We start from the raw sequence: 25,705 nt of genomic DNA on the forward strand, positions 1-25,705 counted from the left end.
TTTTATATACATCTTTATTCAATTGGCCACTCAATGACATGAAATGGATCGCAATTTCCTGTCTTTCTTCTTTTGTATTACAAATACAAATATGTTACAAATTACAATGATTGTATTGTACAACATTCTATTTTCATACACAATTTTACTTGCTCTTTTGGATGGATACACAAGAAAAAGTATAAAATAAAATTAATTTAACATACAACAGTTCCCTCAGGGAATTTAATGGTTGGAAACTTGGATCCTTTAATCAATTCTGCAAACCACACTCTAAATTTGATTGACTTCATTATTGTCTCCTATAAGGTATAACATTGACAGCATGCAAGAAGCATCCCATCATTTAATCATCCCAAATGGAAGAAAAAAATCAATGGATATGTTTGGTGCTAGGCTTTCTTGGCCTGCAAGCAATTAAAGTTTATTTGTATATTTAGCAGATAGATAAAAAAAAAAGCTATATTTGAAGTCATAAATAAGAAAGTTTTACATCGTACCGTATGGCTAACTACTGAGAAATTTTAAGAAGTGTATAACAAAGTGACATATAGTTAGATATAATTTAGTCGGTGCATTATCATTGATGCATCAATGTAAATGATAATAGTCATAAGCAATAAGTTGGCAAAAATGGCATATGGTTTAAGAAAGTAAATGTCGAGACTTGAGATCGATGCAACGCGAAATACAGATCTATGTAACGGTAAATGGTAAAACATATTGCATTCTATTCCTGATATTGTAATTACTGATAAATACTTAGAATCTTGAATAAAAATTGAGTCCTACTAAAAAGGCAACAAAAAAAAAATAAGACTTTGAAAGTTCATATGAAAAGGTACATTATTCAATGTATAAGTAACCTTCATTAAAAAATGATGTTTGAATTCTTAACAAGTGAGCTTGAACACTAGTTAACATTTTCCGTTTTAGATAATATAACCAATCTAAGACTTCGCAATAAATGTATTGGAGACTACGACATGTCTAATACATATATTTAGGTTTGTGAGAGAAATATGAAGACATCTAAATGGAGAAGTTGAAGAGAACACATTACCTTTCTCAAATATTTTTTGTGAAGCTTCATAGCTTCGTTGCAAGCCTTTTTGGCATCTAGATTTCCTGTTGTGTCATTCAATATCTGAGAACAATAACACGCGAGATGTCAGAGGAGCGGAGAAACAAATTAACACATACATAAAAAGGACAGCTAAATTTGTTACAAGAATCGAATGTAACAATTTTTTTCAAAACAAAATCAAGTCTAAAGCAAAAATGTCACAATGAAATAAATGAAGTAGCATTAAAATTCACATAGCTTGTTAACCAAAAAGGGAAAATCAATTTCATTTTTTGTATCAATGATTGCTACATCTGATTCAATGCAACTTATGCTTTAGATGTCACCTCCCATGACTAACCTTGACAACATCATCCAAACCTCGCGCTTCATGGAGTAGTTTTGTACTTTTATCTTTCAACACACCAGCAACAAGGAAAACAGATATAGGAAGAGGAGATTCAGCATTCTTTGCTCCATTTCTCATATTTTGTCTCTCGTATTTTCCACATTGTCGTATTGACTTTGCTTTTCCTTTGACACCCTCAGCTTTTACAGAAGCTGATTGAGCTTCTTCATACATCAAGAACAAATAAGGATCATACTCTAGAGCCCACATCATCTGTTAAAAATTTCAAGCTATTATTTATCAATTATCATTTTACAAAGATTCTCAGAAAAAATTGAGATATTGTTATATCATAAACTGTTTTAATGGGGAAAAAAATCATCAAACACACACCATGCATACATAATACATATTTACAGAAAGTGAACTACGTAAAACTATCTGTTGAGTATGGCTCATATATAGACACATAAGAGAAGCAAGGGACGGGCGAGTTGAGCTAGCAAAGCTCCCTCCGGCCTTGGTGTCTTAGGCCCGACTGTTTGTTGGGGGGGGGGGGGGGGATATCCCCCGCGGTACAGTTCAGGGGTATTGTTCTAATCTGGACCGTAGTACTATATATATGGCTTGTAACTTTGTAAACCTTAATTCACTCAAGTGTTACAGAAGTGTAGCTGCTCTATAGTCGTATAGGTATGCACAATTGGCCGAACTGTGTAAGAAAATGATCGTGTACCATTTGTTTGCAATTTGCGTTTTCTTTCATTTTCTGCTACCAGTTGGTGTTCTAACACTATATCAATAACTATCTGATTCACGAATGCAGAAAGCAACTCAATCATCCATTGTTCAATAAAATGTAATTGAATATATAAAAAATGAACAAAAGAAGCCAGACGCACCTCCCATAGGTACAATGAATCACAAAAGGAAAATTCTCGACGAAACAGAACCATAAGCATCCGAAAAGCAAATACATAGTCACCTCCACCAATATGTTCTGTTCTCCAAAATTAAAAGACAGTACATTGTTACTTTCCATTTCTTCCACATAACAAAAGAGGAATTTTATTCAACAAATTTTAATGGCAAATAAACTAGTCACTTCATTTTCCATTAATAATTTCTTGCAGGCATCATATCTTAAAACAACAATCACAGTAAAAACCACCCAAATCGAGTTAGAAAATTCGATTCTATATTTGATCATTAATACAAAATCACACGTGCAATAAAATACCTATATGTTTATGAAGTTTTGGATCAATTACTTGAGTAATTGAAGCCAAATTACTTAGTTGAGCCTCCACCCCAAGAGTGCGACCAGTACATCTGAAATTTCCTCGCTTCAAAAGTTCAAGAACATGAATCATAAGAAATTGTGAAAAAGCTGATAACCGAACACTTGAATTACATACTTTTTTCCATCTTTGTAAAAAGCAATAAAGATAAAAGAGATAATAGAGATAAGGTGTTTACAAGTCTGCGCATCAGACGCTCAAAGCACCAAAATGCGTCTGCTTCATCATCAAGAAGAATTATCATTGGGGAGCATAGGTCACTCATTCCTGTTCAGAATTGTGAGTTGTTAAAACTAGAAGCTTAGAGATGTTGTAAATGGTGTTTGGAACTTGCAATTATTTGCTACAAGGTTGCAAGAAAAATGGAAGTAAGACTAATACATAAACAAGTAAGTTCTCGATATATCAATCTAGTGGATGTTTTCTTCTCTCTTGTTTCCTATTTGTTTACTTGGTTTATTCATGTTTCCTTCTTATTAGAATAAAAAAAACTACTTGCATGGAATTATCACATGTATCAACGTGAAATATCATAGTTGGATGGAAGTATCTAAATATAGTACTGATCTATTTCAAAAGGAGGTAAAAACCAACCTTGACCGTATCCAACTTCTTTATCTATCCAAGCATAAACCGCAAGAATATCCCATAATTTTGACAAGTTTTCTTGTTTCTCATAAAAAACCAATGTTCTATCAGTGCGAACCACGTCAAGACCTGAAACGTATTATGTGCATAAAAAGGGTCATTTACCATGTCATTTATATTATGGTGATATGATTTCATCCTACAACAAAATAGTGCACAAGAAAAAATTCACAAACCTATTTGATGGAGAGTTAACATCCACTGGATTAGTTTCTTGTCTGTCACATTTTCTAAATTATTTACAGAATCTATACTTGAAGGCCTATTATTATCTTGAAGAAGTACAGCCAATCCCTTGGCTTGATTTCCTTCTGGCATAATCATGGGGTCTTGAATTGGCTGGCCATCATCAGTAATTACAGGGGATGTGATAAATCGACCACTTCCAACAAGAGGAAACAATTGGCGACATTCTTTTTTCCATGTAGCATATTGTATCCTTATGACATAAACATAAAAGTGAAGTTCAAGTAATGATCTATTAGGTCTAGAATTCAGAAATGGTGGAACCGAACCATACAGTTCAACCGGTTAAACCGTGAACCGATGCTGTCAACTATTCGGTTATTTGAGTGGTTTGACCGCTGTTCTGTTCCGGTTTGAGCGGTTGAACTATGAGCCACAGGTCTTGCCGGTTCAATGTCCGGTTGAGTTTTTAAAACATTGAAACAATTATGAAATGGAAGCTGACTACCTTCGGCGTTCTCTTATTTGATCTCTTTCGTCAAATGTACTTTTTGGGTCATAGCAACCAAGTAAAAATTCCCAAACTTCTCCCCTAATTGATGGATGGACTCCCTGGTTTGAAATTTTTTAACAAATTAACGACTACCCCAAAGCCACATAAACATAAAAATTCTTGTCTTTCTACACTTATATACACAAGAAAACCATAATCATCAATAATTTTACGGGTATTAAAACAAAAATATGATTAAGATCAGACAGGTTTTCCATCAAGCTAGGATTCACTATTGAACAAATTGAAAACGAGAGACTATATAGGAGCAAATACCCCTCGGTAGATTCGTCTCAGAGTCTTGCCTATATCCAGATACCCTTCTTGAGTAAATGCATCATGCCATTTTCTTGGACTTAGTGTTTTACCAGCCTGAGCCATGTAATAACAATCAAGAAGTTAAAAACAAAAGAACAATATACAATCATTGTACCGAGTTTCCAAAAATAAAATAAAAAATACAACCATTGTGAGATTGAAAATGATAAACTTAGAAGTCTTTATCTGAATGCAAAGGATTTTGTGTTAAGGTGAAAAATCATCAAATTGATTTATGTCATTTAATGTTTTATAAGATAAAAATCCAACAAGAACAATCATATCATCGATAAGATCAACATTCAATTATGCACTTACGTATAGTGACTTTGAAAGTTAAACTACTGTCAATAAATCAAAATTGATCGATGACAATGATACATGATAAGACTGAATTTGAAATTCATAGCAACCAAAAGTGACACTAGCTCAAAAGACTAAAATCAAAATATTTTTCTCCATCAACAAAGTAGCATCGCCAACAAAACCATTACTGACAAAGTTCCACAACCCATTTAACACACAATGTTATCAACGGAGGATCGCGGACAGCTAAAGATCCACCATAAAACGCCATGATGGATACCGCCATCCTTCACAAATTGGCCATGGAGGTTGTCAAATAATCCGCCATGGCCAATACTTGACAACACTGTTAACACATTCACCCTCACATATCAATTATCTGATTTAACAACCTACCCCTCAAACTGAACAAAAATGTCTTCCAGTTATCAACACAACAAGCTCAATACAGCTTAGGAACATAGATAAACCATTTATAAAAAAAAAAAAAAAAACTTAAGCAATCTTAAATGAACAAATGCATTCACAAAACATCATATTCATATCTAGTACATAACAATGAAGCACAGACACTAGACACGAGACATACCCATCAACACCGGTAATAATTTAAGAAAAGGTGCCAACAACACTATATGTATCGCAAAAATCACACGCTTTCAATCAGACGTGTCGGTGCTACATATATATTAATATATAAATAACATACATTGATCATAAAACATCAATACCAATTTCCATCAATCCAATAATACTCTTCCTATACCCAAGAACAGTTAATATCACCAAACAAAATTACAACAAAAACCCACCAAAAAAAACAAAACTTTGGAGTGAAAAAACAAACCTTGATCTTGAATCTTGAGATGGGAACATCATTACTGCAATCTGGTCTGGTTTCATAGAAAGAATCAGCTGAAACTCCTGGATCTCTCCACATCACAAGAAACTGAGAGAGTTTTCAAGAACAAGAAGAAGAAGGAAAAAAACACAAACACAAGAAGAAACAAGCGAAAAAAAACAATGATTTATAGTAACAAAAAACGTGTTTTAGTAACACTTTTGAAAAGAACAAGAAGACCCAGAAAAACAAAAACTTGTCAACTCAAAGAAAAATGGGTCCATATACATTCAACAACAATGCAAAAAAAAAAACTTTTTTTGGTGTTTAATTAGTGTATTAATTAGTCAATTAATTAGAAAATATGGACATTTGTGTAAAAGGAAAAAATATATATTTTGTACTACCTCCGTCCCTAATTATAGGGTCCTTTTGAAAAAATAACGGGAATTAAGATAGTAGATATTTGTATTAAATATGTTTGTAATTAATATTGTTTTTACAATTTTATCCTTTAAGAGAGAGATGATTTATGTTTTCGTTATTTATTGTTGATTGAAGAAAAAGATGTATAATTAATAGGGACATGTATGTAAAGAAATAATTAATGTAGTTGGAAACAGCAAAATGTTCTTATAAAAAGGGACAAAAAAATTTCTCAAAGGGATCTTATAATTAGGGACGGAGATAGTAATAATTTATTTTAATTTGACTATTGATTAAAAATTAATAAAGATATGGTTGGTTGGGTGGATGGATATAGATGAAAATTTAATGTTTGGTGAGGTTTATGAATTAAGACTTGATATGTTATCAAATTAAGACTTTTTAAGGGAAAAAAAAAAAAAAAAACTCCACTTGTCTTAAAAGATCACATTCAAGTCATTTATCACAAAAATACAAAAAATATAAGTATATAGATAATTTAATAAAATAATAATATTCAATATTATGTTTTTGTTTAGATAATATTAAGATTTTATGTTTGGTAATCTATTTAAAGGATTAAGAATGCTTAGTTCGGGATAAAGTGAATTCTAACACTAGGTTATCTGACAAAAAAAAAAATGCTTAGTTAGGTAAAAAGTTTGAATGTTTGAAAATAAATTATTGATTTATTTAAAGAATTTTTTTGAGGTATATTTATTATTTAAAGAATTTATTGTTAAATAAAAGATGCATAAAGGATTTATGTACAACCTTTTTTGTATTAAAAACAAATAGTTGTGTTAATTGAATATTCATATATGTGACAACTTTCGTGACAACCAAAATTTTACAAAAGAAATGAGGTAGTGGCACAAAAATCAAAGCAATAGAGAGAGAAAGTAAAAAGATCATGTGAGTATGAGAGAGAAAGTTGTCATAAAAATTATAAAAAATGATTGTTCAAATATCATTTCTAAAGAACAAAAGTCCAGGTGTTAGACAAAGGACCGACTCCACTTGGATCCAACTTATTTCCACATATAATGATGGGGCACATGTTGGAACAAGTAGGTGAAATGGACAGAGAGTATTGAACTCATTATATTTTTGCAATGAATTTATTTTTTCTTTTTTTTTATTAAGGAGTTTAGTGTTAAGATATTCATCTTAAAATGAATACGTTGATTGTTCGATTTCAAACTCCGATTTTTACATGTTAGATTAATATCTCTATTAGCCGAATTATGCTTATATGGACACATTAAACAAATTTCAATAAAAGTTAAAAATCAATTAAAGCAACCATATCAAATTGTAGTGTCACTTTTTTGAGTTATTTCCTATAATATCCCTAGAAATATCTATATAATATGATTTAATTAATGCATGTATATCGTGTAAAAAAATAAAATTAAATGCATGTATATATTGTCAAAAAAAAGTAAATGTATTTATCAAAAAGTTTTACATCTAATGTATATTTTTTTCTGAGGAAATATAAATAAACTTCATAAAAAAATCACAAATAACAGACTTTTACTTTATATTTTTATATCTTTGTTAAAATTTTCATATAATCAAATCAGATTTTAGATTCATTTAATAAATTCATTTCTTTTATGCGATTTTAATTAGTTCACATCCACAATTATATGGTATGATATTATTGCAATATAATAAATTTTTTATCTTGCATGATTGAATAATCAAAGAATGCATTTGACGTGATTGATGAGCGAAGTTAGGTGTGAGAGATCATCTCCCACTTATTGATGAACACTTGTGTTTGTTAGAGTGATCTAACTAATGAGATAGTTAGAATATATACTTATCAAGTGAGGTATGAACGTGTCCTCGTGAACATAGTTCAGTTAACATGAACAATGCATTGTTATATGTAGATGTTCGAGTTCGAACCACGGTTCTAAATCACTTAAGGTTAATAGGGATATCAATCTTTGAATTCGTGGGCTGTTAAACATTAAAGATTGTTTTCAAATAATCGACTTATTCTCCCTTTGAACGGCCCTTCATCAAAGTGAATAAGGAAGAGACTTTTGACTGAGAGGCACAAATTCCATTTAAGAGCCAAAGGATGTGTGCCAAATATGGGAGCGTGCCTTCCTATCTACGAGATGATAATCAAATATAGGGTTTTCCGATGCTTTTCTTTCTATTAAAAAAGGATGTCTTTGAATATCTAATCCTTGATCCTTGCAACTTCATCCGAACTAAATGACATATCTTAGGCCCTTTGAGTTGGTTTGTGTATACCTAGAAATGCTTCCTACCATTCCCCCATTCTTCCATCTACTAAGGATGATTGATAACTATGGTAACTCTAAAAGGGTTTCCCTGAAGTAACCTTGCAAAATTTTCAAAGGTTTGTTTCACAGTTTTAATACGAAGTATCACCAGTAGGGGTGTGCAAAGTTAAAACCAAACCAAAACTTGTTCATGAAACCACTTTCCCTAAAAACCGATTTTTAAGTACAATTGGTTCGGATATGGTTCGTAACCGGTTTGTTATAAAAACAAGTTTTTTGAACTAAACCAATTTTTTTTAGTCAAACTAGTTTTAAACCAATTTTTTTTATTCAAAATCCGGTTTTAACCTAGTTTCCAAAAAAAACTAGTTTTCCATTTTTTTTTTTGCAAATACTAAATTTCATTCAATGACATATATCTACTTCAAAAAGAATCAAACCAGTTTTAAAACTAATTTTCCATAAGTTTTTCAAGTCAGAGCATAATCAATCAAATCATTGTACACCAATAATAGTTACAATCATCCAAAAAAAAAAAAAAACACAGCTAAATCAATCAATGTACACCAATAATAGTTATAATCGTCCAAAAAAACTCTCTGAGCTCAGATTAATTTCTCCACCAAGAAAGCTAACAACAAATAGAAATCCAATCATCCATCCTAAACAAAGACTCTTAACATCATTAGCAGTGTCAAATTCTGAAATTTGTTTTGCAATAGTTGGACTCATTCCAAACAAGTAGCTACCAAACCCACCTACACAAAAAAATCAAGTAAAAGACATGTCAACAACAAATAAGGTCATTATATCAGAACTGAAATCATGAAAGACCATAAGGTAGTACTAGCACTTAAGTTATAGTTTGCACATTTCTTAACAAAGGCAGTAGAGTTGGTGGTCAAAGGTGCCATAATGCAATAGAGTATTATTTAATATCAATGCAATTAGTAAGTAGTACTAAGAATTACGTTTTGGTATCTCAGTTCACTGATTCAAAATGACAGTAAAATCATGTGGTGTTTCAAAATATAATGCAGATGTACAAACAAGTGAAATTATATGTTGAACAAAGCCTGCAGTCACCTTTTGTTTAAATTGAATTGCCATTTTCTGTCCATAAACTAAAAGGCCCTAATTCACTCAACAAACATGATATCTCACTCTCTAACATTACCCTCTTAGTTATAACCAACTATCTAACTCTCTAAACTTAGTGACCAACCACAATGGGGATCCCATTCTCGAAAAAGTTTCTCAATTTCCTCTGTATTAGAAGGAGGACCACTTTGACAAGAAGCAAGTTTTTGTTGTGTTGACGTCATTTGTGGAAAAATTTATCCTTACACTTATGTAGGTAAGTTGGGAAATTTTTTCAATGATAAAGATGGTAAGATTAAGATAAAAACCCGTTATATGGACACTAACTAGTTAGTTAGGTGTCAAACTGATGAAGAAGCTAGGGATCTTTTTAGTATGCTTGCTTTTTTCTTGATTTGTATTGTTGCATTTTTTATTTTGTTCTGACTTGAGTTTCCTTTTTGTACGCAACATGTCTAACTTGCAAGATAGGTTGGTGAAATTACAACATAAGAAAGGTGGTAAGGGGAATTCGACTAAGGTTTTCTTTTTCTCAAAACAAAATCTTCCTCTTTTGCGGTGTGCATCAATGTCTAGGCCGTATGGCCGTTGGATGGTTATCAACCTGATGAAACATTACATATTGGGGGAAGAGATTTACTTTTCCCATCCTGTTGCCTTTTCGCGCGGCCTTTAAAAATTCCAAAAAATATCTTTGGTCCGGATTACGTTTTCCGAACCAGATTGTTAGTATTTCCGGAAAATACAATCCAAACGCATACAATATGAATATTTTGTGTCTTTCTTTGATGTCAAGGGTCTCTGTTGACCGTTATACGACCCCCGCATAAGTTGCAATGCAATTGCAGGGGTCGTATGAGCGGTCAACAATGACCATGACACCACAAACACTCCTAAAAGCTACCTAAAAAAATAAAAAGAAGTTGAAGAAAATGTAAGAAAGGAGGTGAAGAAGAATGAAGGAAAATGTTAAAGATTCAAGCCTTTTTATAGCCTAAAACAAGTCATAGGTCATTTGGAAGTCAAGGAAAACGTGTTTTTCATTCAAAACCGTCCAAAAAACGACCTTTGGTGAAACGTCACCGTACAAAATGTTACTTAGGTGTTCCAAATTTTATAATCCGGATAGCATGAAGTTTTTCCGGATTTTAAAGTCCAAATTGCATCAGGCACTTTTATTTGGAGCGTTTTCTTGGCGAATGGCTTGGGAAAAAATAGAACAAAGGAACAGAACATAAAAAGAAGCAACATAAGACAAATAAAATTTTTAAGAAAAACATAACAACATAAATGATGAATCTTTTAGATCTGCAACATAATGAAGAAAGGCAAGGTGTTTCAAGAGGATTTTTCTGAGCTAGCATCCTGCTGCCTTGCCAAATGACATATTCATCTGGAACGCAGCAAGATCTAGCTCATAGAAACCTCATGATATTCAAATATAGAGCAACCATAAATGTATCTATATATTTTTGTCAGCATGCGGAGGATCTTCATCATGTGGACGCGGTCAAATAGAGAGCTATCTATTTGCGATCGGGTGAGAAAGATCATCTGCTTAATGAAAAAAATTTGCATGGTCTCTTTGGTGTGTTTGTTTGTATTTTTGACAGCATGCTGAAGATCTTCATCACGCTGTCAAATAGAGAGCTATCTATTTACGACAATGTGAGAAAGATCCTCAGCTTAATGACAAAAATTTGCATGGTTTTCTTTGGTGTGTTTGTGTGTTTTGCTGGTATTGAGCTGAAAATCGGAGAGGGTGTATTTATAGAGGTCATTGGATGTTGTGGACCACATAAACTCTTGGTGCAATGTGGTCCATACAAAAGGATCCTATGCTGATGTTTTCCGGAATTCGAAATCTGGAATACACTTACGCTCTATGTGAATCCGGATTTCATAATCCAGACTGCATTTCTTTGGTTATTTTATCGATATTTTTGACGTAAATTAAAACATAATGAAAGTATAAATAATATATATATATATATATATATATATATATATATATATATATATTATTCAAAACATAATGCAACAACTTAATTCAACAACACATAACTAACACGTAATCAAAACAATATAAAACACGCAATTAATTAAAACATATCACATTATCACGAATCATCTAAACTAACTTCTAACTCCGCTGGTCCCTCCAGTAGAACCCGTATCTCTTCGTAGTTCCTGGGCCGGTGCAAACTTTTCAGAATTTGTTCAGCAGATCTAACCAACGAAACGTCCAACTCGATCGGTCCTCGAGTATTGTGCTGACGAAAGACAGAGAACATGGTTCTCATGTCGTCGTCGTACGTGAGTTTCATCCGGCTGAAGCGAAGAGATCCGGTTGAGTCGGACAATGGACATCGATATTCAACAACAACCACCCTACTCGTGTCTATGTGGTTGAGTTGACGATTGATTTGATCCAGCTCATCCTTCAGCCCGGAGAAGGTGAGATCGTTGCAAATCCTAAACAGATGGGGTGATGTTCCACCGTTGTAGTAGACTGTCGCTAGCTTGGTGTTCGGATCAAAGCCATAGAATTCCATGTTTTTTTTTTCTGGTGTAGTTTACTTGAATGAAAACAGGGACCCCGATTTATAGACGTATGTGGGCGTTGTGGACCACAAAAATTGTCGGTGCAATGTGGGACACACAAAAGAATCCAATGCTGAAGCAATCTGGATTCTAAAATCCGAACCAACCCTCACGATACACAAAGTCCCAAGTTTCCCTCTAGTACCGTATTATTCCGGAATATGTAATCTGGAATTCATGTGTTATCCGGATTACATATTCTAGACTGCACTAGAAGATTTTGGCCGATGGTCTGCACCACAAAGAAAACGTTTTCCAAATGTTTTGGACGGTGGTCAAGTTGAAAAATGTGTTTCTACACGTTTTTTGACCGGCATTGATGGCTTCCCCACCTTTTTTTTTATCCCCCTCCCCTACAAATATGATTCATTTCCTCAAACATTTTCACACCTTCTTCAAACTCCTCTTCTCCTCTACAACGATGTGTTTCCATCAGGGGTCATATGATCGGTCAATAGGGAAGGGGTCAGTCTGGGTGTTATATTGACCAACTTGGTCTCTTGTTCCCTAGAGGCCCCTGTACCCCCTCTGTCTCCCCTCCAACACCAAAGCTACTGCTATGTCCTATCAGACATCATTGGTTTCTTCTTCCCCGCCATCTTATTTCCTCCCCCCTATTTCCTGTCCACCAGTGACTAGAGCCACTGGTATAGCTTATGTAATAAGATAAGATTATAAATAGTTTTAGGTTCTTATGTAATAAGCTTAAAAAGCTTTAACATTATTGTAATGTATTATTTTTTTATCAATAAAATGAGTTATTATTATCCTTTTGTCCTTTATTTTTGTTTTATATTTCTATTTGCATTTATTTTACGAATTTCAATGTAAAAGTTCTGGAAAAAGACCATTCCGGAGTTTAAAATCCGGATAAGTCTGGAAATTCCTATCAATGCAGTTCGGAAAACGAAAACCGGATCAGTGGTAAAAATGGAAAAAAATAGGGCACGCGAGGAAAGACATAGGGTGGAAAAAGTAAAACTCTTGGGGGAATCTGATGCCAGGTAGATTAGGTCCATTGGATCGTGGGATGATGAAGGATTGGGCTTTGCACTAGTTTCTCCAACCAAAAATAGAGAAATTTAGCAATTCATTCATCTTAAAAAGTCTCTCTAAAAACACATGTCAATTTCACACCTCAATTTTATGTTATTTTTTCTCAAAATCATTGACAAAAGTTAAAGAAATTTACTCTCAAAAAGGAGAGAAGGCTAAAGGTTAAAACTCTTAAAGTGTTCGAATAAGACATAGGAAAATGCTTGCATAGTGTTAATCTACCACCTATAAACAAAAACATTGGGGACCCATCAATTAGTCATCATTGCTTGCAAAGAGAAAGGCATCATGTTATATTCCTATTGTGAAAAATTCTCTAACCCTGCAAGGTCTTGCTGGCTATAATATATTCCATCTTTCCTTATTATGTTTTGCTTTTTAGTTTTTTTTTTTATTTGATTTTTTGAAAGTTCAAATAATATCAACTTCTACTTTGTCCAAATTATTCTTAACTGTTTGTAGTGAGATAATAAATAATTTTTTTGTTGGTATGTGCAAATAATCTTAAAACAACAATTAAAAATAACAGAAGTAGTATCTTTTATTAGAAGGTGCATCTTGATCCATGCTTAAAACATATTTTGAAATTGAAATCAATGCAATGATAAACTTATCTCTCCCTTTTATTTTATACAAAATTTTTCTTAAAAATTAAAATATCTTCTATAAGCAAAGCATAAAACTCATTCACAATTTTTTTTTAAATGAAAGTGAAAGATTAAGAGAGACTCAAACTCTTAACAATAAAAGAGAACTTATGCTTTGCACCAGAATCAAAGTAAACCAAAGTGATGAAATGAGAATAAGAAAAAGTTCCAAAAGCTTCACTGCCACAATTTGTAAAGTTTTCATGCATCTGATCCCTACAAAAACCCCTGACGATGGTCCATATTATTGCATTACTCTATCTTCAACATTTCCATCATATTTTTTTTTGCTAGTCTTTTCCTCATTGATCATAATTTCCAATGGCTACCATAGTTCAAGCATTAGTCTTGTTTTGTCTCTTGGTGTTGTTGATGCACAAAGGTGATGCCTATGAATTTGTAGTTGGAGGCCAAAAGGGTTGGAGTGCTCCAAGTGACCCTAATGCCAACCCTTACAATCAATGGGCAGAAAAGAGTCGATTTCAAGTAGGAGACTCCCTAGGTGAGTTATTGTTCAATCCTATATTTGATTTTTATTGTTTTTATCATAGGCTAGGGAAATATTGGAACATTTTTAACTAGTTTTTAAAATTGTTAGTTTTACTTGAATTTATGCAATTATGTTTTTTTATTTTTGACAAATTATGCACTTATGGTAGTGAACTAGTAAATCCAAAGATATATATGTTTTTCTTTTTCTTTCATGGTTAAAATATCTCTCTAAAGAGGCATTTTGCTTTTTTTTACTTGAGTTATTATGGCTGTGAACTATATTTGTCTTTTTTGCTTGAATTTATGAAATTATGGTAGTATTTATCTAAAGAGACATTTTGCTTTTATCTAAAGATTCCTTTTAGTCCTTTATATTTTATAAATTATATATAATATACAAATGAATCATTTGATTTTCTCCAACATCTTGTATGTACTATAATCTATACAAATAACTCATAATTGTCTACATGATGTTGAGGAAGACCATAAGGACTCATTTGTACAAGACACTAAAATGAATCTTTTGATTATATAAAAAAATTAATTTTTTGAACGATGAAAGACGAAAATGAACATTGAATAAAAGATAAAGGATCAAAAGAATTTTTTAGCCTAATTTATTTATTCACAATTAAGATTACTTTATTTTTTCCTTTAAAGTGAATTGTTTCTTTTATAAGAAGCAATCCTAAATTTTTTTGGATCATAATGTAGCCGATGTCTAAGATAACAAAGTGCTTTATATAGTTTATGGTCGAAAATTACTTGAAATTCTATCATCAACGGGCATCACTTCTCATAAGTAGGTCGCAGTCTTAGACATAGATGACCCTAGGCTTTTATTAAAAGTTGTTGACGTTGGTCATCGTCAAAGTTTTGAGTAATTTTTAAGCGTCGGCCCACCGTAGACTATATGAAACACTTCTTTTCCTTAGCAATCATTCAATAGTGTATTACTAATCCAAAGCTGAAATTGTGCACTCACATTATTTTCAATTTACACATGACAAATTGCAGTGTTCAATTACCAATCTGGCCAAGACTCAGTAATTCAAGTAACTAGCCAACAAGACTATGAGAATTGCAACACTGATGCATCATCTGAAAAATCCTCTGATGGCCACACAGTAATCAAGCTCATTAAATCAGGTCCTCACTACTTCATAAGTGGAAACAAAAATAACTGTCTCCAGAATGAGAAACTGTTGGTGATTGTTCTTGCTGATAGAACCAACAAAAACTCAAACCAAACAACTTCTCCTCCTTCTCCTTCTCCTTCTGTTGCTCCTTCTCCTTCTCCTTTATCCTCACACTCATCGGATGCATTAACTCCTATACCGCCACCTTCTCCACTAAACGGTTCATCTACACCACCTTCTCCAGTACTAGATGGTTCATCTCCACCACCTTCTCCGCTTGATGGTTCAACTCTTACTCCACCACCTGTTCAGCAAGTCGGTTCATCTCCACCACCACTAGGGACTGATGTGACAAATCCAATTACTCCAACTCAATCTCCTGTTTCAGAACCTCCTCCTCCTAATGCTGCTTCTTCAATCTTGGTTAGCTTTGGTTGTTCTGTTGGAGCACTCATGGTTTCACTTCTGGTTTTTTCTAAGTAAAAGTATGAGTTATTGCGTATCATTTCTATAATTTATTTATTTTTTCTTCTTATAGCAACGTTCGATATTTGTTTGTGAGAGTTGAGAAATAAGCTGGTAATATGTAGTAATGTACTCTTTTGTGTGCTTCTTACCTAATGATGGTGTAAGAATATTCAATAAGTTGAACTTGAAATAAATAAAACCATTGTATTAGCACTTAATTATTCTATTTAACCAAACGCTACCAAGTACAAAAATGTGGCGGTGCTTGCAATCCATGTCATGATCATTACCAAATGAAAAGAAAAACACTACAATTTTTATGCTTTATATAGCGTATCTAAAGATGACAAGTTTCCGAAAGACATCCTCATTGAAGTTAGTTTAGTGAATCAAGAGCCCTAACCTAGATAAAATTTCCAACTATCTCTATCAAAAATTCTTTCCCAGCTCAACTTTTCTCATTAGCCTAATAGTGTTGTGCAAAATCGATTCCGTAATTCCAGCTACCTGAAACCACAAGGAAGATTAGTCAACAATACAAATAGTTAACAATACAAGTATAGAGCCACAATATTTGAGATACATACCGTGAAAACACCCCCAACAATAGCACAGACGTTTGTAATAAAATGTGAGAAAGACTTATGATCTTCTGTTATCAAGACCTGCTCACAAAAAACTCAGTAAATCAACAAGAAGTTTAAAAGAACAGAAACCTATTAAAACCGATAATCTCCATACGCAGACCTGCATGGGGGAGAGTTGAAGATGGAACCTCGCAACAGGAACGTGTAAACTGTGTGCTAAACTGCTGTGAGCTGTGTATTCGTACTCCTCAACTAATTGATAGCCTTGTCTAGTAATCACTTCTGTTTTAACAATCTGAAGGTAATGCTCCAACTGCACACACAGAAGTTAGATTAATGTGCAATACTTGGACATCAATAAATTTTCAAGAGTTTGAAATGCTCATCTTTCTGTCGTTTTTTCAGCCTCCATACAGAAAAACATAACCATGATCAAAGCCATCAAATGATAACAGAGATCGCATTATTGAAAAATTGTGTTATCTCAGAGGAGACTAACACTTAAATAAAGGAACTCCAATGTACCACAATTATTTTCCAAATAAACTAACACTTCTATAAATTGCGGTCAGCAACTGCAATTGTGGCCGTAATATACAAAGGTTTTAGATGTCTTTGAAAAGTCATCGCAACCGTAATTGCGGACGCATCGGTTGGCATTTGCCTACATTTTGCTGCAAAATCAAGGTTCGCAGCGTAACAACTACTGCAAAACGATTACAAGCATGATTTAGAATCATGCTGCAGAGGATAATGGGGAAGACTCAATATTGTCCTACAAAGGTATTGGAATGGCATGATGTATCAATGTTAAAGAAGGATTTGGATGACTATTATAGCCTCCAAACATAAATAAAATATTATCTGGCCCTATATTTGATGCTATCCATTACATCTGGCTCTTGCAGATGAATGCAGGTCAATATTGCCTGCCATTAGCAATAAGTATTCCTGATGCTGACCATAAAAAGACACATACTTAAATAAAAAAGTTACTAAATAAGGATATTTTTATGCAAAATATTAACTTACAGTAACATTTGCTCCAAAATCATGTGAATTGATGAATGACAGACCATCCAACCTGTCATGGCTGTTACCAACATAAGGTATCAATCGCTGGACATCACTCATAAGCTTAGGTGACAATTTCTTTCCAAAAGATAAATGGTGTACGGCATGCGACATGTTCATTTGAGAAGCATCAAATGAATGGGCATCGGATCTTGCTGAGATGATCAAGTTTCCTGGAACCTGCAGAGTGCAAAACAGCTTATGTTTCGGCATAATATTTAAAATACAGAGAGAAAAATAATAGGAAGTCATATGCCGTATATTATATCATTTATTTCTGCTGTTATAATATTGACAACTGAAGCTTCTATTATAATGCAAAAGAAAAATTAAAAACAAGAACAATGTAAAAAATCTTGGTTCATACTCACACCTGAAAACTAGGAAGCAACAAAAGAAGTTTTCCACATTACACTAGAATTAGAAGGTAAATTTTATCCGTATGCGAGTTTACCTTCTTGACACGTACATATCCTTCAATTCTACATCCCCCGGATGACGGTGCTGGTCTTTTTGAATCCTCTGTAACATTTAATTTATCCTCCAAAGCTAGCTTATAATACTCTGAAGGGAAAGACGCCAATATATTCTCCATTGTCTGCAGCAGAGACACTTCATATCAGGCATGTTGTACTCTAATGGTAAACAGTGATGTTCAATTATACTTAAAAGCATAAACACTTCAAAGTAAAATGATACAAATCATGCTAATTTAAATTAAATATAATGTGTACCTTAACAAGGCTATCTGTATCACGATCTCCATAATAAGACTCATGCTCATGATGTCCGTGGTCACTTCTGAAATCGGATAAAGATTCAAAAAATTAGATATATTCAAAGATCCAAAACTTTAGAAACCCAATCACAGACCAAAGTGGTAAAAAATATTCTGCATGCACATATGCAAAAACTCTAAAGATACTAATTATAGATTTTACTAAAACAATGAATTTGTACAAATAAAAAAAAAGGTGAAACACATATTGAAATAGAACTGGCATTGCTTATTAAATTAAAGCAAGTAAAAACACACATAATATCCCAATAAGGACAAGCATATGAGTAGGTATTGATTATTTCCGACATAAAAAAAGGAGTCTTCATTGTTACCTGACATCACTTCCTTTACGGAAGATACGAATGGATGGATACCCTTGTATGTGATGCCTGTATATTGGTAACGAGATACAAAAAGAACAGTGAAATCAGAAGAGCGTATAGAAAAGGATACGAGAAAAATAGCAAAATTAGTAAGTGAAAAAGAACATATCAAATTACAATGTTGAACATGCACTTCCAATAATGCTCAACTTATTGTTGAAGCTAATCTCCATCTTGACAATAAGCTAAGCTTATACCAATGACCCTAGATCATGAAATCTATTTGTGATAACGCATAGTTTAGAAATGGATAAAAGTTCCTGTACGTATTTCCTAAATGTAATGAAATAATACATCGCATAGCGTGGTCAAAAGAATGAATATCTTACAAAGCTAAAAAGACAAAAACATGCATTTCTATTATATCCGATATCCGGTAAAATTCGAATAAGTGTTTCAGCTATTTGGATAGATGTCATTCTTAGGAAATATTTGGTGTATGAGAGAAAATTTACAAAGACCAACACTTAGTTCGTAGGCGGAGAAGGAGGAGGAATCGAAAGAGTCGTGATTAAAATCACATTTTTTATAATAACAAAGGAAAATAGGAGTAACAAAAATCAACTGAGAATATATAAACTAAATTTCAGCTAAATCAATTTCTCTGCAAGTGGATTAAAAAGAAAATTGAGAAAGATTTAACAATTGAGAATTTGGCATTCTAGAATTCCAAATTTTACAACTGTTATAATAAAGAATGATCAGAATTTCTGGCGTTTGTTACAGATTTTGCAAGCAAGAAAGTGAATAGTTGAAAAACATAAGAAAAAAAGGCACCTCCGGCACAAGTCTGCTTCTTTAGTGCAATCTACCTTCCCCAAAAGTATTCGACCATCCATTTCCGGATCATATCTAAATAAGAATGTGATTTTACAAACAAGACAATGAATTAGTACTGCGATGCCAAGTTAGTTACTGGAATTAGTAAAGTGAGAAAAACAAGAAAAAAATGTAGAGTACCTCTCTCTTATTATTTTAGCTGTCTTCTCCCATGAAGGTCTCTGCAAGGAAAGGGATAAAATAATGATATATAAACAACCACCTTCAACCGTTATACAGAAGAGAGTGAAATGGAAGTGTTAGGAACCCAATAATTGGATTCCAAAGAACGAACACTTTTAATAAAGAAATAGGAAATAATAGGAGAGAAATCTCTCCTCCAAGGGTTACACCTTCACAATAGAGTTACTACCACTCTGTTCACAAATGATTACAATGCTTAATAATGATTGTATTCTCCTATATTTATATGAATAGCCTTATAAAAATCTAAACTAACCAACTAACTTCTGTTTCGTTAAAATAAAAACTAACTTCTGTAACAATTCTTAACTACTTTAACTACTCTAATTAATCAATATTTTATATCCAAACAGAAAGGGATGAACGGGTGATATATATAAATAAACACCTTAAACCATTTACACAGGAAATCCACTTCCAAGTATTGTATATTCATTGGAAGAAACCTTATTTCCATAAGAAGAACGAAAAATAATGCCGTTTTAAGGTCAAAGTTAAGAAGCAAATCATGAAGCTAAGTGCACCGATATCAGCTACTTTTGAGCTCATTTTGATCAACTATATACTTTATGAGCCAAGTTTTATAGAGGTAACATAGATAACAGTTTTTGCAATAATGAAGTTGCTAAGCAAATTGCCTCAAATCCATAATTTCACAGGACTACTAAGCAATTGAAATAAACATCATTTTATTAGAGGAAAGTTTTTATTTGGAGACACTGCCACTTTCTTTGTCAGTGCAAATCATCATTTTGTGTGTGTGTGTGTGTGGGTATGATAACAGAGCTCTGCTATATAATATGAGGATATCCTCGATACCTTTTGTTTCGCTTATCTTTCAAATTAATTTTTTTCTATTAAAAACATACAATAAATACAGTATTGTCTAAATTCATTCTTCAGACATCCAAACAAGTTATTTGGCAACAAGTTATTAAAATCCTACACTGTCTCGTTAAAATTGATTACCAGAACCCACAAAAAGAATAAGAAATTGTTGATAGTAAAAAAAGAGAAGTAAATGTCATTCGTCAACGAATAAAGATATTAGGAACCATCTTATTTGTTAAACTGTGGAGGAAGAAAGAAATGAAGATGAAATAGTTACCAAGCGTTGACTCCAGTAACACCAAGGAGCATAAAAATTTACGGCTGTAATTGGAAATCTGCAAAATAGATTATTGAAAACAGTGTAAACAATGTGTAACTATCGGGTAACTTGAGAGGAGAAGAAAACAACCATTCAACTCTCGCATAACAGAAACTCATAAATCAAATGAATGAAATGAATTACGTGATTGAGCCACTTACTGATGAGAATATTTATCAAAATTGTTGGACGTGAATACAAAAGCACCTTCAAGAGACTCATCATCCACTTTATCATCATGCTTAATGACGTTGGTAGATGGGCGCAAGTAAAATTCAGACCCAGTTGGTCTTAAATTTGAATCGATAGAAAACTTGCGAACTGTTTTTGTTAGATTCATCCTGTTCTGAAATCAAGAAGTCACAAATTAAGGACAAGTTGAAAAAAAAAATTAAAGGATCAATGATAATAAGGTATTATAGCATAGGAAATCATAAAATGCAAGAGGAAATGAAGATTTAACAAATGGAATAATAGAAACTTACTGTTCCCAGCACATCGCTCACGTCGACTGATGCAAACTCACATGAGAGTGCATGAAAACTACAAGATAAATTGAAGCTGTCAGCAAGAAACAATTGAGAGAGAAAAAGAGAGCTTATAAAACACCAAATCAATTGAATATACTCAAATCAATACTACAACTAGCTACATGAATTGAAACGCTTAGAACATAATCATGAAATATGAGAAACAAAATTATCGCCTTATGTCAATTTCATAAATCATCACAATACCGAAAACAAATTCAGGTCCCTTAGAAAAAACATCATATCATATTCAAATAAAGATAAAAAAGATTTCTACCTCAAATTGAAATCTATACGTAAAAATTCCCCGTCAGAACTCTTGTCGATAATCACAGACGTAGATGTGTGGACAGATAAATATTCATTAAGTTCCTGCAACAAGTTTGCATGATATATATCAATATGATACTTGAAAACCAATCATATGCAAAAAAAATTGATAAAACTAAATTGAGGCATAAAGAGTTTATATCAATCCATGGCACATGTATGCATATTTAATGTTAAATTGTCGAAGTGTCACGATCATAAAACAGAATTTGTAAAACTACTAACCATTCCAAATAAAAACATCATGGCAAGAGCTGCTACTATTGATAACCCTGCTCCAGATAATGACGCCTCAGTTAAATCTCTTGGGATTTTTCTGTTGATATAAGAAACTGTTAAAAACTTCTATCTATCCGTAAAAAAATAATGTCACAAGTGCATTCTCATGCTCAGATACACCGTTATTTATTAAATTTGAGTCCTTCCGTTGAGTGACTTAATGCATATTTGGTATCACGGTAGGATTGTCAAAATCACTGTCAGACACCGTGATTCTGTCAAACTCACCGTGAATCCAAACATTTTACCATTTTCCCCCAAGAATGAGGTATATCATTCATAACCTTTACTTTTACATTTTCAATATATCTTTCAATCTAACCAATCATATCCTCCTTTTCGGTCTCAAACATCATCTCTCTTTTAATCTGTATTTTCCCAGATTTCAGCTGAATTAGAAAAAGTACAAATGACTATTGAGTATTGAAATTTTACGACCCGGCTCACATTGTAAACTCATTTTACACTGCACAGCCACGGTTGAGTGACATTGTAGAATGAGTTTACAGTGTGAGTGTATGAAATCCTTCATCTACATTGTTATAAACAAACAGGGTTTAACCATAAATGAAAAAACCTTTAAGCAAAATCAAGATCAAATCATATTTAATTAAACTACATGCAATGAAACAGAGTGCAATTGAAAAAAAAAAGCACATTTGTGATCAAATTAATGGCATTGTAACTGAAGATTCACACGTGAATACGAGAAATTCAGAAATGCTAGATATTATGATTGTAATGATGATGACCTGTAAAAATCAACGGATTTGATTTTGCTGGCAGTAGTCATGGTTGTGACTTGCGAGAAAGAGAAAGTGAAAATGAAAATGAGAATGAGAATGAGAGAGGAAGAAAACTCAAATCTCAAATCTCAATAGGATTGAGATTTGAGTGATCGATCGAAGAAGAATGAAAGAGGTTTTGTTGAACTGTTACGTTAGCATAGCTTTTTACGTAACTACGCAAGACTCATGCTTTCTCTTTCACTATGCCATAACACATAACACATGTAGTAGTAGTAGTACGTGTACTTTATTAATTAATTCATCATTTATTTACTAATTTTATTTCATTTTTTTGACTCGATTAAATTATTATTAATTATTAATTTATTAGATTGCTGGCCTTTGCAACCTCGGTCCTTTCTTGTGTTCCTTTCTTGGTGAGTTGGAATAAAATTGCCCGACCCAAGGTATGGGACAGTCTCGATATTAGTTAGAACGACAAGAGATGCTAATAGTTTCCTTAATTTTTGGTAAGCTCGTTTGGGATATGATTCAAAGAATTAATAAGGTGTGTGTCGATATTCTATCTCACAAATACACCTCTGGTGTCCGTATCTTGAATTGGATTGCCTGGTGTTAAGCATGCTTTTTTTTTTTGTTGACAAAAGTGTTGATATGCTGTTGCAAATTCGAACTATTTGATCTTTGATATGATTATCCACAATCTAATTTTGTGTTTTAGAATCAATTTGTAAACTTAGAATACTAGCACTAACAATTCATTGACTTTGGGAGAGATTTGAACCCATTAAATACATGTTTATTGGCTTTGAAAACTTCGTATCTATAATATGATGGAAAAAATTAAAATATTAGCTAGTCAATAGATCCGGTTATGTAACTCCATCAATAAACATCTAAGTCATTTGAGTTGGGTAGGTCTCATGGTTGACAAACTTTTTCTCAAGAGTTGTCAATATTACTCTAATTCAAGGACTGAATAAAACTCGAGATTATTATTATAATAGTTGGAAGATATTTGTTATTTCATTTCATTCAACTTCTCTTGAATGTTTTATATTTTAAATCAAAATGTTTGAAGAAAAAAAAAAAAAGATGTTTCTTTTTTCAATATTTCCTGTGGAGTTAAATGGCACACTCAAGCCATTTCTACATAATAATTTTCACGATACATATAATTATATATTAAGTAGTTTAATTATTTAATTAATAAGAGTGAAAACTGACAACAAGTAGCGCATCTGGTGTAGTGGTATCATAGTACCCTCCCACGGTACTGACCAGGGTTCGATTCCCTGGATGCGCAAAATACCTATTATTTTCTCTACTTTTTGGTGTAAACCCAATGATATATTTTTAAGTTTTCAAGTTTTTTTTTTTCCTTCCAAAGAACATACAAACGGTCTGATTGACCTAATTTGTCTCATGCATCACCAAATAATGTGTATCATATGGTATATTCTCATATCACACGCTCAATCTGTACTACTTACAACATATATGCATATTAAACCGTCATCGATTTTATATCAGACGGTTCAAATTTCACGCAATAAAACAATGCCAGCCATCCATAGTTTTATAATTTCAAAATGTCATATATATTATGAGTGATTTATGTGCGCATGTGTTTGTGCGTATTTTCTCGTGCATCATTGACATTGTTTATGGGTAGAATATGAGGTTGCTCTTGACCAAAAAAAAAGAAAAAAAGAATATGAGGTTGCAATTGAGCATGACATTGATGTGGATGATGAAGAGTAGTAACTTTAGATTTTTTTTTATTTTTTATTTTTTATAAAAATAAATGATATTCATTCATTCAAATTGATAGAGTACATAAATACAATACAAATCCAAATTCGCTAAAAACAAACAGGATGAATGTGTGAACAAACTTACAGCATCCATGTTAATAGCATAAAACGGCAAGGTACATAATCCAAATTCGCTAAAACAAAAAGGATGAAACTCACAACATCCATGTTAATAGCATAAAACGGCAAGGTACCCGGTACCCATGCCTACAAATATGACTAATATGACTATATTCAAATCTCCAGAATCCTCATGTCTTCGGATCTGCAACGTTGACGACGCCAAAGTCATTGTCATTGATAGGATCTGCACTTGCTCAAATCTAATCTTTCAACCTGAATCAAATAAACACCGCACTAAGACGGGAAATCAAAAACACACCGCACAAAGACGGGAAATCAAAACAAACAGAGTCGTTCAGAGACGACGAAATCACAAAAGAAAACAGAAAAAATGTGAAATCACTTATTCAATTAGGGTAGAAGGAAAAACAAATCAGAGGGTGATTTTTAGGTCAAAATTGACCCAAAATTACCCCTCTGACAACAAGAGGAAGAAGAAAGTGGTGACAGTTAGGGTTTCAGAAGGAGAGAAGAGAGAGGAAAGGGGAAATAACCGTTTAACTTTAGATTTTAGTTATTTGATTGTTATCGTGAAAATCATTAGTTGATTGGTCAAATTTTAGGGTTAATAGTACTTTTCACCCCTGTAATATATGTTATTTTCGGTTTTCGTCCCTATAAAATTTTCGCTTTGATTTGCACCCTCGTAAAAATTTTATTTTTCGGAAAACACCCCTAATAGGCCATTTTCAGAATTTTTTTTCAAGAAATTTTGGTTTTTGAATGGCCTATTAAGGGTGTTTTTCGGAAAATAAAAATTTTACGAGAGTGCAAATCAAACCGAAAATTTTATAGGGGCGAAAACCGAAAATGACATATATTACAGGGGTGAAAAACACTATTAACCCATTTTTTATTATGTATGGATGAACTCTAGGAGTTGTAGATCAAGACAATTTTGTTTAACTTCGTTTGATTGGATATAATTTTTTATTTTTTTTGAGAAATTACATACTAGTATTTTTCAGGTTACATCAATCAACAATTATATGCAAATTATTTATGCTAAAATATGGTTTTGATCCCTGCTAATATGTTTTGTTTTGATTTTAGTCTCTGTAGTTTTTTTTGTTGTTGTTTTTTGTCTCTGCAAAATATTTTGTAT

The 25,705-nt window shown here is 32.7% G+C and overlaps 3 protein-coding genes and 1 non-coding gene across 4 annotated transcripts; 2 read left to right on the forward strand and 2 right to left on the reverse strand.

The window, feature by feature from the left end:
* Nucleotides 1-13: 13 nt before the first annotated feature.
* LOC11415615 (rab GTPase-activating protein 22) lies at nt 14-5,825 on the reverse strand. Its single transcript, XM_003596605.4, has 11 exons — nt 5,575-5,825; nt 4,380-4,475; nt 4,059-4,162; nt 3,541-3,803; nt 3,311-3,433; nt 2,895-2,983; nt 2,656-2,761; nt 2,318-2,415; nt 1,428-1,688; nt 1,064-1,147; nt 14-407 (listed from the first exon to the last, which is right to left on the reverse strand). The coding sequence occupies exons 1-11, from the start codon at nt 5,665-5,667 to the stop codon at nt 393-395; spliced, it is 1,332 nt and encodes a 443-aa protein (XP_003596653.1). The 5' UTR covers nt 5,668-5,825; the 3' UTR covers nt 14-392.
* An 8,085-nt stretch (nt 5,826-13,910) lies between these two features.
* On the forward strand, nt 13,911-15,995 carry LOC11409983 (early nodulin-like protein 3). The gene is made up of 2 exons (XM_003596608.4): nt 13,911-14,174; nt 15,185-15,995. The coding sequence occupies exons 1-2, from the start codon at nt 13,994-13,996 to the stop codon at nt 15,787-15,789; spliced, it is 786 nt and encodes a 261-aa protein (XP_003596656.1). The 5' UTR covers nt 13,911-13,993; the 3' UTR covers nt 15,790-15,995.
* Nucleotide 15,996: 1 nt separating this feature from the next.
* LOC11411006 (protein disulfide isomerase-like 5-4) lies at nt 15,997-22,162 on the reverse strand. The gene is made up of 15 exons (XM_039831110.1): nt 22,140-22,162; nt 21,858-21,948; nt 21,580-21,674; nt 21,258-21,315; nt 20,934-21,118; nt 20,731-20,788; nt 19,560-19,600; nt 19,377-19,451; nt 18,549-18,605; nt 18,170-18,236; nt 17,890-18,033; nt 17,394-17,615; nt 16,522-16,674; nt 16,362-16,439; nt 15,997-16,281 (listed from the first exon to the last, which is right to left on the reverse strand). The coding sequence occupies exons 1-15, from the start codon at nt 22,160-22,162 to the stop codon at nt 16,204-16,206; spliced, it is 1,425 nt and encodes a 474-aa protein (XP_039687044.1). The 3' UTR covers nt 15,997-16,203.
* A 1,733-nt stretch (nt 22,163-23,895) lies between these two features.
* Nucleotides 23,896-23,966, forward strand: TRNAG-CCC (transfer RNA glycine (anticodon CCC)). The gene has a single exon. It is a non-coding gene; the product is annotated as a tRNA-Gly (tRNA).
* Nucleotides 23,967-25,705: the final 1,739 nt, after the last annotated feature.

Source organism: Medicago truncatula, chromosome 2 (genome assembly GCF_003473485.1).
Source record: "Medicago truncatula cultivar Jemalong A17 chromosome 2, MtrunA17r5.0-ANR, whole genome shotgun sequence".
NCBI classification, from domain to species: Eukaryota; Viridiplantae; Streptophyta; class Magnoliopsida; order Fabales; family Fabaceae; genus Medicago; species Medicago truncatula.

Excerpts from the sequence above, each read along its gene's own strand:
- LOC11415615 (XM_003596605.4), bottom strand. The coding sequence starts at position 5,667 with ATGTGGAGAGATCCAGGAGTTTCAGCTGATTCTTTCTATGAAACCAGA. Across the intron at positions 4,163-4,379 it reads TGAGACGAATCTACCGAGGG|GGAGTCCATCCATCAATTAG; the intron begins GTATTTGCTCCT and ends ATTTCAAACCAG. Across the intron at positions 1,689-2,317 it reads ATTCATTGTACCTATGGGAG|ATGATGTGGGCTCTAGAGTA; the intron begins GTGCGTCTGGCT and ends AATTTTTAACAG.
- LOC11409983 (XM_003596608.4), top strand. The coding sequence starts at position 13,994 with ATGGCTACCATAGTTCAAGCATTAGTCTTGTTTTGTCTCTTGGTGTTG. Across the intron at positions 14,175-15,184 it reads TCAAGTAGGAGACTCCCTAG|TGTTCAATTACCAATCTGGC; the intron begins GTGAGTTATTGT and ends GACAAATTGCAG.
- LOC11411006 (XM_039831110.1), bottom strand. The coding sequence starts at position 22,162 with ATGGTAAAATGTTTGGATTCACG. Across the intron at positions 20,789-20,933 it reads TTTGATAAATATTCTCATCA|ATTTCCAATTACAGCCGTAA; the intron begins GTAAGTGGCTCA and ends TCTATTTTGCAG. Across the intron at positions 16,440-16,521 it reads TTCAACTCTCCCCCATGCAG|GTCTTGATAACAGAAGATCA; the intron begins GTCTGCGTATGG and ends TTTTGTGAGCAG.